The sequence below is a fragment of the Ranitomeya imitator genome, chromosome 5, assembly GCF_032444005.1.
Source record: "Ranitomeya imitator isolate aRanImi1 chromosome 5, aRanImi1.pri, whole genome shotgun sequence".
Taxonomy (NCBI): Eukaryota; Metazoa; Chordata; class Amphibia; order Anura; family Dendrobatidae; genus Ranitomeya; species Ranitomeya imitator.
In genome coordinates this window covers 715,601,243-715,614,598 of record NC_091286.1, presented here as the reverse complement: position 1 = coordinate 715,614,598, position 13,356 = coordinate 715,601,243, and the positions used below count along the sequence as shown (strand labels likewise).

General features: G+C 42.1%; 1 protein-coding gene across 1 annotated transcript in view; it reads left to right on the top strand.

Moving 5' to 3' along the window:
- LOC138638952 (oocyte zinc finger protein XlCOF7.1-like) overlaps nt 1-12,604 on the top strand; it is a 115,192-nt gene extending 102,588 nt beyond the window's left edge. The window contains exon 6 of the mRNA XM_069728714.1: nt 9,868-12,604. Within this exon, the coding sequence (XP_069584815.1) occupies nt 9,868-11,258 (1,391 nt within the window). The 3' untranslated portion in view covers nt 11,259-12,604. The remainder of the gene's footprint in view (nt 1-9,867) is intronic.
- Nucleotides 12,605-13,356: the final 752 nt, after the last annotated feature.

Genomic DNA, 13,356 nt, shown 5'->3' with positions numbered 1-13,356 from the left:
AATAATGATATCAGGTTTGAGGAGCTTGATCATGAATAGTTTACATATGTCACAAATGATTGAAATATAACATTGTGCATATATACCTGTCTCCATACACCTGGGGTTCCTCCCCTGGATGGGAATGGTATTTGAATACCCCACAGTATGTGTATATAATTGAACAGGTTTTACTATGACAATGTTTTCTCGGCAGTGGCTTCTGCAAGTTCATCTGGTTGTCTGGTTATCCACATATTCGAGGTGATATCTTAGGTCTAAACAGATGGGAAGCCTCAGTCTTCCGGATTGTAGAAAATACTAAAATGGAGGCAGAACATTCCAGAATACTCGATTATTTTCTACTTAACAGAAGGAACTTTGGATTCATATAGCGCAAACTATATATCCAAAAGCATTAACTACAATCCTCTGGAACCCACAGTGCCCAATAGCCCAAACCACCACTGTCAGATTACCCTATTGCACTGCATGGGAAAAACAATATGGCATATCTTTTGAGGACTCACAATGGACCAAATGTCTTTAATTTTCTCATAAAACTTCCATTGCAACCAAAGCTCAAGAGACGTCCTTTTGGATTATCTCCAGATGGTATTGGGTTCCTGTATTACTATACGAGTGGATTCCTGCAGTATCAGATGCTGGAGATGTGGAGTGGAAGAGGGGACAGTGACACACATGTGGTTGAGCCGTCCCATAATCAAATGTTTCTGGACTTTGGTAATTCAAACCAAAAAATGACTAGTCTCTCTGTACCCGACTCTCCTGAATCTCTTTTGCTCTTTATGAACCAACTAGTTTTGCCAATTATTCTTCGTCACTTGGAAAGTACTTTCTCCCCTACTCTGGATGGATGGTTCTCTAAAATAGCCATTCTAAGTAGGATGAAACATTTGATTGGTGAATCCCTCACGGACTGGAATAGATGCTGTGAGGCTTGGAGAGACTGAATTGAATTTCCGTAATCCAATGTCTACCAACTTTCGTCAGACTGATGAGACCCACCCTTTTTTCCGTTGCGCTACTTTCTACTGATTATGGTCTGTGCTTGGCTGCACAATGTTTGGATTCCTTTGGATTTTAGTAACCTCATAATTGTAATGCTGATGGCATCAAATGTTCCCTACCCTTCCCTCCTTTTTCTTCCTATAACTTGATGTTTTAATGGACATCATTCTTCCCATGTTTTTTCGGAGTATAAGACACACCTAGGTTTTAGAGGAGGAAAATAGAAAAAAAGTAAGCAAAAAATGTGGTCAATTCTATACTAATATCCCCCATCCTAGTATATATATATATTTGTCCCCAAATCTAGGTATACATGGTCCCCTCATCCCTATCCTGGTATGCATTGTCCCCTCGTCCCCATCCTGGTATGCACGGTCCCCTTGTCCCCATCCTGGTATGCATAGTCCCCTCATCATGGTAGGCATGGCCCCCTCATCCCTATCCTGGTACGCATGGCCCCCTCATCCCTATCCTGGTAGGCATGGCCCCCTCATCCCTATCCTGGTAGGCATGGCCCCCTCATCCCTATCCTGGTAGGCATGGCCCCCTCATCCCTATCCTGGTAGGCATGGTCCCCTCGTCATCATGGTAGGCATGGCCCCATCATCCCTATCCTGGTAGGCATGGCCCCCTCATCCCTATCCTGGTAGGCATGGCCCCCTCATCCCTATTCTGGTAGGCATGGTCCCCTCATCCCTATCCTGGTAAGCATGGCCCCCTCATCCCTATCCTGGTATGCATAGTAACATAGTTAGTAAGGCCGAAAAAAGACATTTGTCCATCCAGGTCAGCCTATATTCCATCATAATAAATCCCCAGATCTACGTCCTTCTACAGAACCTAATTGTATGATACAATATTGTTCTGCTCCAGGAAGACATCCAGGCCTCTCTTGAACCTCTCGACTGAGTTCGCCATCACCACCTCCTCAGGCAAGCAATTCCAGATTCTCACTGCCCTAACAGTAAAGAATCCTCTTCTATGTTGGTGGAAAAACCTTCTCTCCTCCAGACGCAAAGAATGCCCCCTTGTGCCCGTCACCTTCCTTGGTATAAACAGATCCTCAGCGAGATATTTGTATTGTCCCCTTATATACTTATACATGGTTATTAGATCGCCCCTCAGTCGTCTTTTTTCTAGACTAAATAATCCTAATTTCGCTAATCTATCTGGGTATTGTAGTTCTCCCATCCCCTTTATTAATTTTGTTGTCCTCCTTTGTACTCTCTCTAGTTCCATTATATCCTTCCTGAGCACCGGTGCCCAAAACTGGACACAGTACTCCATGTGCGGTCTAACTAGGGATTTGTACAGAGGCAGTATAATGCTCTCATCATGTGTATCCAGACCTCTTTTAATGCACCCAATGATCCTGTTTGCCTTGGCAGCTGCTGCCTGGCACTGGCTGCTCCAGGTAAGTTTATCATTAACTAGGATCCCCAAGTCCTTCTCCCTGTCAGATTTACCCAGTGGTTTCCCATTCAGTGTGTAATGGTGATATTGATTCCTTCTTCCCATAGTAACATAGTAACATAGTTAGTAAGGCCGAAAAAAGACATTTGTCCATCCAGTTCAGCCTATATTCCATCATAATAAATCCCCAGAACTACGTCCTTCTACAGAACCTAATTGTATGATACAATATTGTTCTGCTCCAGGAAGACATCCAGGCCTCTCTTGAACCCCTCGACTGAGTTCGCCATCACCACCTCCTCAGGCAAGCAATTCCAGATTCTCACTGCCCTAACAGTAAAGAATCCTCTTCTATGTTGGTGGAAAAACCTTCTCTCCTCCAGACGCAAAGAATGCCCCCTTGTGCCCGTCACCTTCCTTGGTATAAACAGATCCTCAGCGAGATATTTGTATTGTCCCCTTATATACTTATACATGGTTATTAGATCGCCCCTCAGTCGTCTTTTTTCTAGACTAAATAATCCTAATTTCGCTAATCTATCTGGGTATTGTAGTTCTCCCATCCCCTTTATTAATTTTGTTGCCCTCCTTTGTACTCTCTCTAGTTCCATTATATCCTTCCTGAGCACCGGTGCCCAAAACTGGACACAGTACTCCATGTGCGGTCTAACTAGGGATTTGTACAGAGGCAGTATAATGCTCTCATCATGTGTATCCAGACCTCTTGATACCCTTGATTCCCATGTGTATAACCTTACATTTATCATTGTTAAACCTCATCTGCCACCTTTCAGCCCAAGTTTCCAACTTAATAGTCCCCTCGTCATCATGGTAGGCATGGCCCCCTCATCCCTATCCTGGTAGGCATGGTCTCCTCGTCATCAAGGTAGGCATGGCCCCCTCATCCCTATCCTGGTAGGCATAGTCCCCTCGTCATCATGGTAGGCATGGCCCCCTCATCCCTATCCTGGTAGGCATGGCCCCCTCATCCCTTTCCTGGTCTGCATGGCCCCCTCATCCCTATTCTGGTAGGCATAGTCCCCTCGTCATCATGGTAGGCATGGCCCCCTCATCCCTATCCTGGTAGGCATGGCCCCCTCATCCCTTTCCTGGTCTGCATGGCCACCTCATCCCTATCCTAGTACAGTGGGGGGGGGAAAGTATTTAGACCAATTATCCAAGTTCTCCCACTTAAAAAAGATGAGAGAGGCCTGTAATTGACATCATATGAGAGTCAAAATTAGAAAACAAATCCAGAAAATCACCTTGTCTGATTTAGCAAGATTTTTTTGGCAAAATATGGTGGAAAATAAGTATTTAGTCACCTAAAAACATGCAAGATTTCTGGCTCTCACAGACCTGTAACCTCTTCTTTAAGAGTCTCCTCTTTCCTCCACTCATTATCTGTAGTAATGGCTCCTGTTTGAACTTGTTATCAGTATAAAAAGACACCTGTGCACACCCTCAAACAGTCACACTCCAAACTCCACTATGGTGAAGACCAAAGAGCTGTCGAAGGACACCAGGAACAAAATTGTAGCCCTGCACCAGGCTGGGAAGACTGAATCTGCAATAGGCAAGCAACTTGGTGTGATGAATTCAACTGTGGAATCAATAATAAGAAAATGGAAGACATATACTGTACGACCACTGATAATCTGAATAATCACAAGAACAGTCAGCCAAAATCCCAGAACAACATGGGGGGACCTAGTGAATGACCTGCATAGAGCTGGGACCACCATAAGAAAGGCTACCATCAGTAACACACTACACCGCCAGGGACTTAGATCATGCAGTGCCAGACGTGTCCCCCTGGTTAAGTCAGTACATGTCCCGGCCCATCTGAGGTTTGCTAAAGAGCATTTGGATTATCCAGAAGAGTATTGAGAGAATGTCCTACGGTCTGATGAAACCAAAGTGGAACTGTTTGATAGAAACAAAACTCATCGTGTTTTCAGGAGACAGAATGCTGAGTTGCATCCAAAGACCACCATACCTACTGCATGGGGTGGCAACATCATGCTTTGGGGCTGTTTCTCTGCAAAGGGACCAGGACGACTGATCCATGTACATGAAAGAATGGGGCTATGATATTTTGAGTGCAAACCTCCTTCCATCAGCAAGGGCATTGAAGATGAAACATGGATGAGTCTTTTAGCATGATAATGTCCCCAAGCACACCGCCAGGGCAATGAAGGAGTGGCTATGTAACAAGCATATGAAGGTCCTGGAGTGGCCTAGCCAGTCTCCACATCTCAATCTCATAAAAAAACCTTTAGAGGGAGTTGAAAGTCCAGGTTGCCCAGTGACAGGCTCAAAACATCACTGCTCTAGAGCAGGGGTCCCCAACTCCAGTCCTCAAGGCCCACCAACATGTCATGTTTTCAGGATTTCCTTAGTCTTGCCCAGGTAATAATTGCATCACCTGTGCAATGCAAAGGAAATTCTGAAAACATGACCTGTTGGTGGGCCTTGAGGACTGGAGTTGGGGACCCCTGCTCTAGAGGAGATCTGCATGGAGGAATGGGCCAGCATACCATCAACAGTGTGTGCCAACCTTGTGAAGACTTACAGAAAATGCTAGACCTCTGTCATTGCCAACAAAGGATATATAACAAGATATTGATATGAACTTTTGTTAATAACCAAATACTTATTTTCTACCATATTTTGCAAAAAAATCTTGCAAAATCAGACGCGGTGATTTTCTGGATTTGTTTTCTCATTTTTACTCTCATAGTTGTGCTCTACCTATGATGTCAATTACAGACCTCTCATCATTTTATGTGGGAGAACTTGCACAATTGGTCACTGACTAAATATTTTTTTCCCCACTGTATGCATGGCCCCCATCAGAAAAAACATTAAAAAAAACATAAACCTTTCTACTTACCTTCCATGCGCTTCCTTGCATTGTCCTGTTGTGATGCCAGCAACTGATTTATGCTTGAAAGCAGTGTATGGCAGTAACATACAGTGGGGCAAAAAAGTATTTAGTCAGTCAGCAATAGTGCAAGTTCCACCACTTAAAAAGATGAGAGGCGTCTGTAATTTACATCATAGGTAGACCTCAACTATGGGAGACAAACTGAGAAAAAAAAAATCCAGAAAATCACATTGTCTGTTTTTTTAACATTTTATTTGCATATTATGGTGGAAAATAAGTATTTGGTCAGAAACAAAATTTCATCTCAATACTTTGTAATATATCCTTTGTTGGCAATGACAGAGGTCAAACGTTTTCTGTAAGTCTTCACAAGGTTGCCACACACTGTTGTTGGTATGTTGGCCCATTCCTCCATGCAGATCTCCTCTAGAGCAGTGATGTTTTTGGCTTTTCGCTTGGCAACACGGACTTTCAACTCCCTCCAAAGGTTTTCTATAGGGTTGAGATCTGGAGACTGGCTAGGCCACTCCAGGACCTTGAAATGCTTCTTACGAAGCCACTCCTTCGTTGCCCTGGCGGTGTGCTTTGGATCATTGTCATGTTGAAAGACCCAGCCACGTTTCATCTTCAATGCCCTTGCTGATGGAAGGAGGTTTGCACTCAAAATCTCATGATACATGGCCCCATTCATTCTTTCATGTACCCGGATCAGTCGTCCTGGCCCCTTTGCAGAGAAACAGCCCCAAAGCATGATGTTTCCACCACCATGCTTTACAGTAGGTATGGTGTTTGATGGATGCAACTCAGTATTCTTTTTCCTCCAAACACGACAAGTTGTGTTTCTACCAAACAGTTCCAGTTTGGTTTCATCAGACCATAGGACATTCTCCCAAAACTCCTCTGGATCATCCAAATGCTCTCTAGCAAACTTCAGACGGGCCCGGACATGTACTGGCTTAATCAGTGGGACACGTCTGGCACTGCAGGATCTGAGTCCATGGTGGCGTAGTGTGTTACTTATGGTAGGCCTTGTTACATTGGTCCCAGCTCTCTGCAGTTCATTCACGAGGTCCCCCCGCACGGTTCTGGGATTTTTGCTCACCGTTCTTGTGATCATTCTGACCCCACGGGGTGGGATTTTGCGTGGAGCCCCAGATCGAGGGAGATTATCAGTGGTCTTGTATGTCTTCCATTTTCTAATTATTGCTCCCACTGTTGATTTCTTCACTCCAAGCTGGTTGGCTATTGCAGATTCAGTCTTCCCAGCCTGGTGCAGGGCTACAATTTTGTTTCTGGTGTCCTTTGACAGCTCTTTGGTCTTCACCATAGTGGAGTTTGGAGTCAGACTTTTTGAGGGTGTGCACAGGTGTCTTTTTATACTGATAACAAGTTTAAACAGGTGCCATTACTACAGGTAATGAGTGGAGGAAAGAGGAGACTCTTAAAGAAGACGTTACAGGTCTGTGAGAGCCAGAAATCTTGATTGTTTGTTTCTGACCATGGCCATATTTTCCACCATAATATGCAAAAAAAATGATAAAAAAACAGACAATGTGATTTTATGGATTTTTTTTTCTCAGTTTGTCTCCCATAGTTGAGGTCTACCTATGATGTAAATTACAGACGCCTCTCATCTTTTTAAGTGGTGGAACTTGCACTATTGCTGACTGACTAAATACTTTTTTGCCCCACTGTACCTACTTCTCTCCACGCCGGGACTATGGGCATGTGGAGCAGTGAATATTTATCTTCTTTAATAGTGACACAGTGTTAGCAGCAGCCGGCGGCTTCCTGCAGCTGCCGGGCAATTACTTGTGCCTGCTACTAAAGACCATGAATATTCATTGCTCTCCACTCACATAGGCATGGAGAGCAGTGAATATTCATTAATCTTTAAAAGCGGGCACACGTGGTCGCCCTTTTGCTGCAGGAGCCGGCGGCTGCGGCTAACACTGTGCCACTGTGGAGACCCAGCATTTTATCTTAATTAACCAGATGACTATTTTTATCAAACCGAGAAAACTAGACTGTTATCTGTATGTTGACTTTTGAATTTGTGTTTGGTCAAGAAAAAGACTTGCTTGTGTAAGCCTGTAATATTGACATTTAATATAACATAACATATTGTGCGCTTATCTTTGATGACTAGTGATGATTATTGATGCACTAATTATGCACTGTAGGCTAGATAGTTTGGTGACTTCGAAAACAGGAGGAAAAACTATGCAAATAGGTTAAATAATCAAGTAATGCTAGGACATTTGTTAAACGTAAAAAGAGGTGATATGCCTTTATGACAGAGACAGCCAGAGATTCTGCCAAGACATCCAAACATCCAGGGAACCCTACAGGTCTGCTGCCAATACATCATGGCTCCATCACAAGGAACATGGATCTATCATTCTACAGGAAACAACTTAGGGGACCTAGGCCCCGTTTGGAAGAATACAGATCTTCTCCACTGACCATCACTGAAGCATGTATATGCAAGGGAAAAAGGAAGGGGAAATATTCAGCTCACCAGTTTGAAGCAGAAGTCCTTGTGTGCAAGCTTTCACAGTAACAAAAGTCTTGATTGACTCAGAATGAAATTCACGCACGCAGGTGCCTGGATAAGAGGCACTGTCCACAACAGAAGAAAAAAGGAAGGAAGTAAATCCCCAGCGTGAAACTTGGATAAAAGTTCAATTTATTTAGACAAATCCATTAAAATCCTTGTTTCATAGTTGTACAGTAAATAATGGAGTACATGATACGACCAATGCGCTTCGACCTGTTAAGATCTTAACAGGTCGAAGCACGTTGGTCGCATCATGTACTCCATTATTTACTGTACCACTATGAAACGAGGATTTTAATGGATTTGTCTAAATAAATTGAACTTTTATTCAAGTTTGCGGCACTGTTTTCATCACTGAAGCATGGATACATTTGGAGAAAGCCAGGATTGGAACCTGACGGTCACCTGGCTCCATGGAGATGTTCGGAGAAGCAAGGTTGTGACCCTTGGGTCAACTGGCCTTGTACCTGAATAGACTGCCAACTTCCTAAGCTTGTCGTTACCTCCTCTCTGTGTGCGTGCCACAGGTGAAGTAGTCGACCCTGGGAGCTCTGAAGTAACAGCTGTCATTATCCTGGTGAGTCAGCGGAAGGGTGAGACTCTGTAATGTGCACCATCTTGACGTATTTTGCTGGGACTGCTCTATGTGTTATCTGCCTCTTTTGTGGTTCAATAAAGCATTGCCACACTGATTTACACTCACCCTGTGTTGTCTGAGTAGCATTATGACCACAGTTTTGTGGTGAGACGATCCCTGGTCCATGTGGTTTCATCAAGTGGACCTGGGCTAGATCATTAGAGACTAGTGCATAAATATTAATAGAAATAAAATTAAAAAAACGCATTCAGTTGACACTGTCTCTGATTCCGGCTCTCACTGCAGGACTGTGACTGATACAACCACATGAGTACATGCTTGTGCTTTGCTTTGTGTAAGAGCTGTATCCTGCCTGTGACCGGCTTGTGTGTCTCTTGTAGGAAGGGTCCTAATAATGAGAGCAGAGAACAGAGGCCATGGTTATTTTCTACATCTATTCTATGATGCAGGATCTCCTGACTTCTCCGCACGCATTGTGACACCTTGTCCATCTGATGTCCCTGGTATCTGAAGCTCCACTGTCCTATACTCTAAAACATAATGGCTCTTTGGTGGCCGGTCTTCTGGTAGTCACTTTTAGGATATATATCTGGCTTTGCTTCATTTTCTTAAAAAAAAAAGGACTCTAGTCTGATCTCTGGCCAGGAAGCCATGATGTCCTGCTTTCTACTGAGTGTGGAGCTCTGATCGGCTGCAGTGGTCAGGAGCAGGACATTACATTAATGTGTAGTCTTAGCTGTTCAGCAATTAGGCTTTACAAACCATGAGGCGCCATGAATTCAGCCTCAGATGTTTGCTTTATCTCATCTCACAATATCTTGGTAAATGAGATTGTTGATAATATTAAATCATGGTGTCTTTCCAATATTCATCTCCAGACTGTGATATTGAGCATGGAGAGACGTAACGGAACCCTGGGCAGTACAGCTACTGTATGATTCATGGGCCTATTGTAATTAATGGGACTGTACTTCTCGGTGTGCCGGGTTATATCTGCTCTGCTCTTAGGTCAGATGGGTGTCATGGGTCGATTTGAGGATTCAATCGGTTGAACATTCAATATGTTGATTTATGAAAGTGCAGCCCAGTTGGTGCAGAGAATCTGTGTAGGCAGAGGACAGGCTGGATTTAGTCGAGGTTTATGTAAGTAACGCAATCACTCACTGTAGACACAAATCCTTTTCGGAGTGTTTATACAAAGCGTTATAGCACTGGATTCTGTATTGAATTATAAAGAGATATAAATATAAAAGTTGCCATGCTCTTTTCATGTTTAATCCACTTTGGCACGCATAAGTCCTGAGTAAATCCACACTAATGAAGGTATTATAAATGTATGTAATTCTGTGGTTTAACGGGATTGAAAAATGGATATTATTATTTTTTTTCAAACAGAAAATCGAAACAAGAACTGTAAAGGAAACTTCATGTTTTTGCTAAAACATAAAGCAGAAGGTGAAGATATTGTGCAACCCTCTTCAGAAGAAAACCTCATCACCATTAATGTACGTCCAGGACACACTGCAGATTTGTCATATAATCCACATAATCCAGAGGAACTGTCTCCTGACCAAGCTCCGACTGTCACCACATGTACAGGTCTGAAAGACAGAACAAGATTTCAATGTGAGGAATGTGGAAAACAGTTTTCAAAAAACTCAGATCTTTTTACACACAGAAGAAGTCACACAGGAGAGAAGCCGTATTCATGTTCAGAATGTGGAAAATGTTTTACAGATAAGTCACATCTTATCACACATGAGAGAAGTCACATTGGAGAGAAGCCGTATTCATGTTCAAAATGTGAAACACGGTTTACACATAAATCACATCTAGTCGCACATGAGAAAAATCACACCGAGAAGCCGTATGTATGTTCAGTATGTGGAATGTGTATTACAAGATTTAATATATTTGTTCAACATCAGAGAAGTCACACTGTAGAAACGTTGCACTCATGTTCAGAGTGTGGAAAAAGTTTTAAAAAAAATTATCTTCTTGTTGCACATGAAAAAGTTCACACAGGTGAGAAGCCGTATTCATGCTCAGAATGTGGGAAAAGTTTCTCAAGTAAAGCAAATCTTGCTGTACATGAGAGAAGTCACACAGGAGAAAAGCCGTATTCCTGTTCAGAATGTGGGAAACGTTTTTCAAGTAGATCAAATCATGCCCTACATCAGAAAATTCACACAGGAGAAAAGCCGTTTGCATGTTTAGAATGTGGGAAATGCTTTAGAAATAAATCTATGCTTGCTAGACATGGAAGAGTTCACACGGGTGAGAAGCCATATTCATGTTCAGAATGTGGAAAAAGTCTCTCAAGTAAAGCAAATCTTGTTGCACATCAGAGAAGTCACACAGGAGAGAAGCCGTATTCATGTTCAGAATGTGGGAAATGTTTTGCAGATAAATCACATCTTATCACACATCAGAGAATTCACACAGGAGAGACGCCATATTCATGTTCAAAATGTGGGAAATGTTTTGCAGATATATCATATTTTATCACACATCAAAGAAGTCACACAGTAGAGAAGCCGTTTTCATGTTCAAAATGTGGGAAATGTTATAAAAAGAAATCAAATCTTGTTGCACATGAGAGAAGTCACACAGGAGAAAAGCCGTATTCATGTTCAAAATGTGGGAAATGTTTTGCAGATAAATCATATCTCACCACACATCAGAGAATTCACACAGGAGAGAAGCCGTATTCATGTACAGACTGTGGGAAATGTTTTGCAGTTAAGTGTCACCTTAATAAACATAAGAGAGTTCACACAGGATAAAAGCCATATTCCAGTTCATAATATGTGATGTTTTATGCTGATATCAGATCTTGTTAAACTTGAGTGGCTCAATGGTTCACTCAGTGGTTAGCATTGTAGCCTTGCAGTGCTAGATTACTGGGTTTTGTAACCCACAAAGGACAATATGTGCACAAGGTTTTTGTCTTCTCCCCATCATGGCTTGGGTTTCTTCCCACATGCCAAAGACATTCTGATATTGAATTTAGATTGTGAGCCCCAATGGGGACAGTGATGATGTTTGTACAGAGCTGCAGAATGTGATGGTGCAATATAAGTAAGGTAAATAAAAATAAGTCACAAAGTAGAGAAGCCACATTCATGTTCTGAATGGGGCAGACACTTTACAATTATATCAGGTCAGACATGAGAGAATTACCATAGAAGAGAAGAGCTCTCTATATTCTCCTCCTGTAAGAAAAGGTTTCTCACTAAAGACAAATTAGACAAAATGAGGAAAGTCAGAATGGAGAGAAGTCATGTTCGTGGTGTTGCAAGTATTTTACAATGAACTATGATTCTCTTGTCAGAACCCATTCATCCAAAGATGGTGGGATATGAATAAAATTTAGTTTATGAGAAGGGACAAAAAAACGGTCATAGGAGCGCATGCGAGACGGTGAGCTGATATAAAATCTTCATTTATTAGTTTCCACAACGCGTTTCAATAGCTCCGTCTTTCTCAGGTGGCAATTATAGGTAGAGTGGGGTGGGGAAAGTATATAAAGGGAAGGCAGCCTCTGAACAATCAAAAACAATTCCACAGACCGCCCACATAGTTGAAACGGGCCAATCAAGGCTCCACTAAAGGAATATAACAGGGATGATGAAAAAACAAAAAAACTTAATTTAAAAAACAATCTAAATTTAAAAGACAAATAAGAACAGTGCACATAAAATATACACATAATTAATATATGAATAGCAGCATGCATATATTACGTAATTTTCTCAATAATGAGGGTTAACCCTTCAGGTGCCAGTGTGCCAACCTTAAAAATCCAGAAACTCCCCCTTCTTATTAGATTATTATACCGGTCAGGCCAATCGTCTGGAATCCGGTCGATAACAGGAAGTTTTAATGTATTCCAATTCTTTTGCACTAAAGAAAAGTGTTTAGAAAGAGTATGTAGCATGAACCCTTTACGGCTGTTTTGACGGTGCTTGTTGAGTCTAGCATGCATCGTCTGTATCGTCCGACCAATGTACTGCAAACCACAACCACACTCAATTAAATAAATGACTTAGCAGGATTGACAGTTAACATGGCAGTTGACTTTGAAGCTGGCACCTGTAGAACGGAACTTAAATTCCTGTCCCCCATTCAATATGGAAGTACAGGCACGTAGGGGTCTTGCATGCAAAACAACCTGGTCTAGGGCATATCCAGGTTGTGCAAGAAGATGAGGACTTAAAAGTTGTGTTGCTGGGGGCAACAAGATTCCGGAGAGTACGATTTTTTTGAAAGATCATTCTAGGTTGTGCAGGTATGTGCATTGATAATATAGGTTCCCCTTTAAGGATAAACCAATGTTTAATCAAATTACATATAGTGGCATGGGATTGATTAAAAGTAGTGATGAAACTCCAGTTCACTACATTGGAGGATTTATCTGGCATGCTGTCGTTAGATTTTATTTTCTCGATGCATTTCTTTTGTGTAAAAGATTTGGCCTTAGTAAAGGCATCACATAACGGCTTTTTAGGATAACCTTTGCTCCTGAAATGGTTTTTAAGAGTAACAGCCTCTTTAAAGAAATCAGCATCCTCTGTACAGTTCTTTCTGATCCTCCAATATTGTCCATAGGGGATATTGGAGATCCACCTAGGTGGCCACTACTAAAGTTGAGATAGCTGTTTACATCCACCTTTTTGAAGTGAGTGGAAGTTGAGGAATAGCCAGATGGATCAACACGCATAATTAAGTCAAAAAATTGGATCATAGTATTAGAGATATTGGCTGTGAATTTAAGGCCCCAGGAGTTGGAATTAAGGGAATGGGTAAAGGCACTTGCTTCCTGTTCAGACCCTGTCCAGATGATGAAAAGGTCATCAATGAACCGACGGTACATAGCAATCT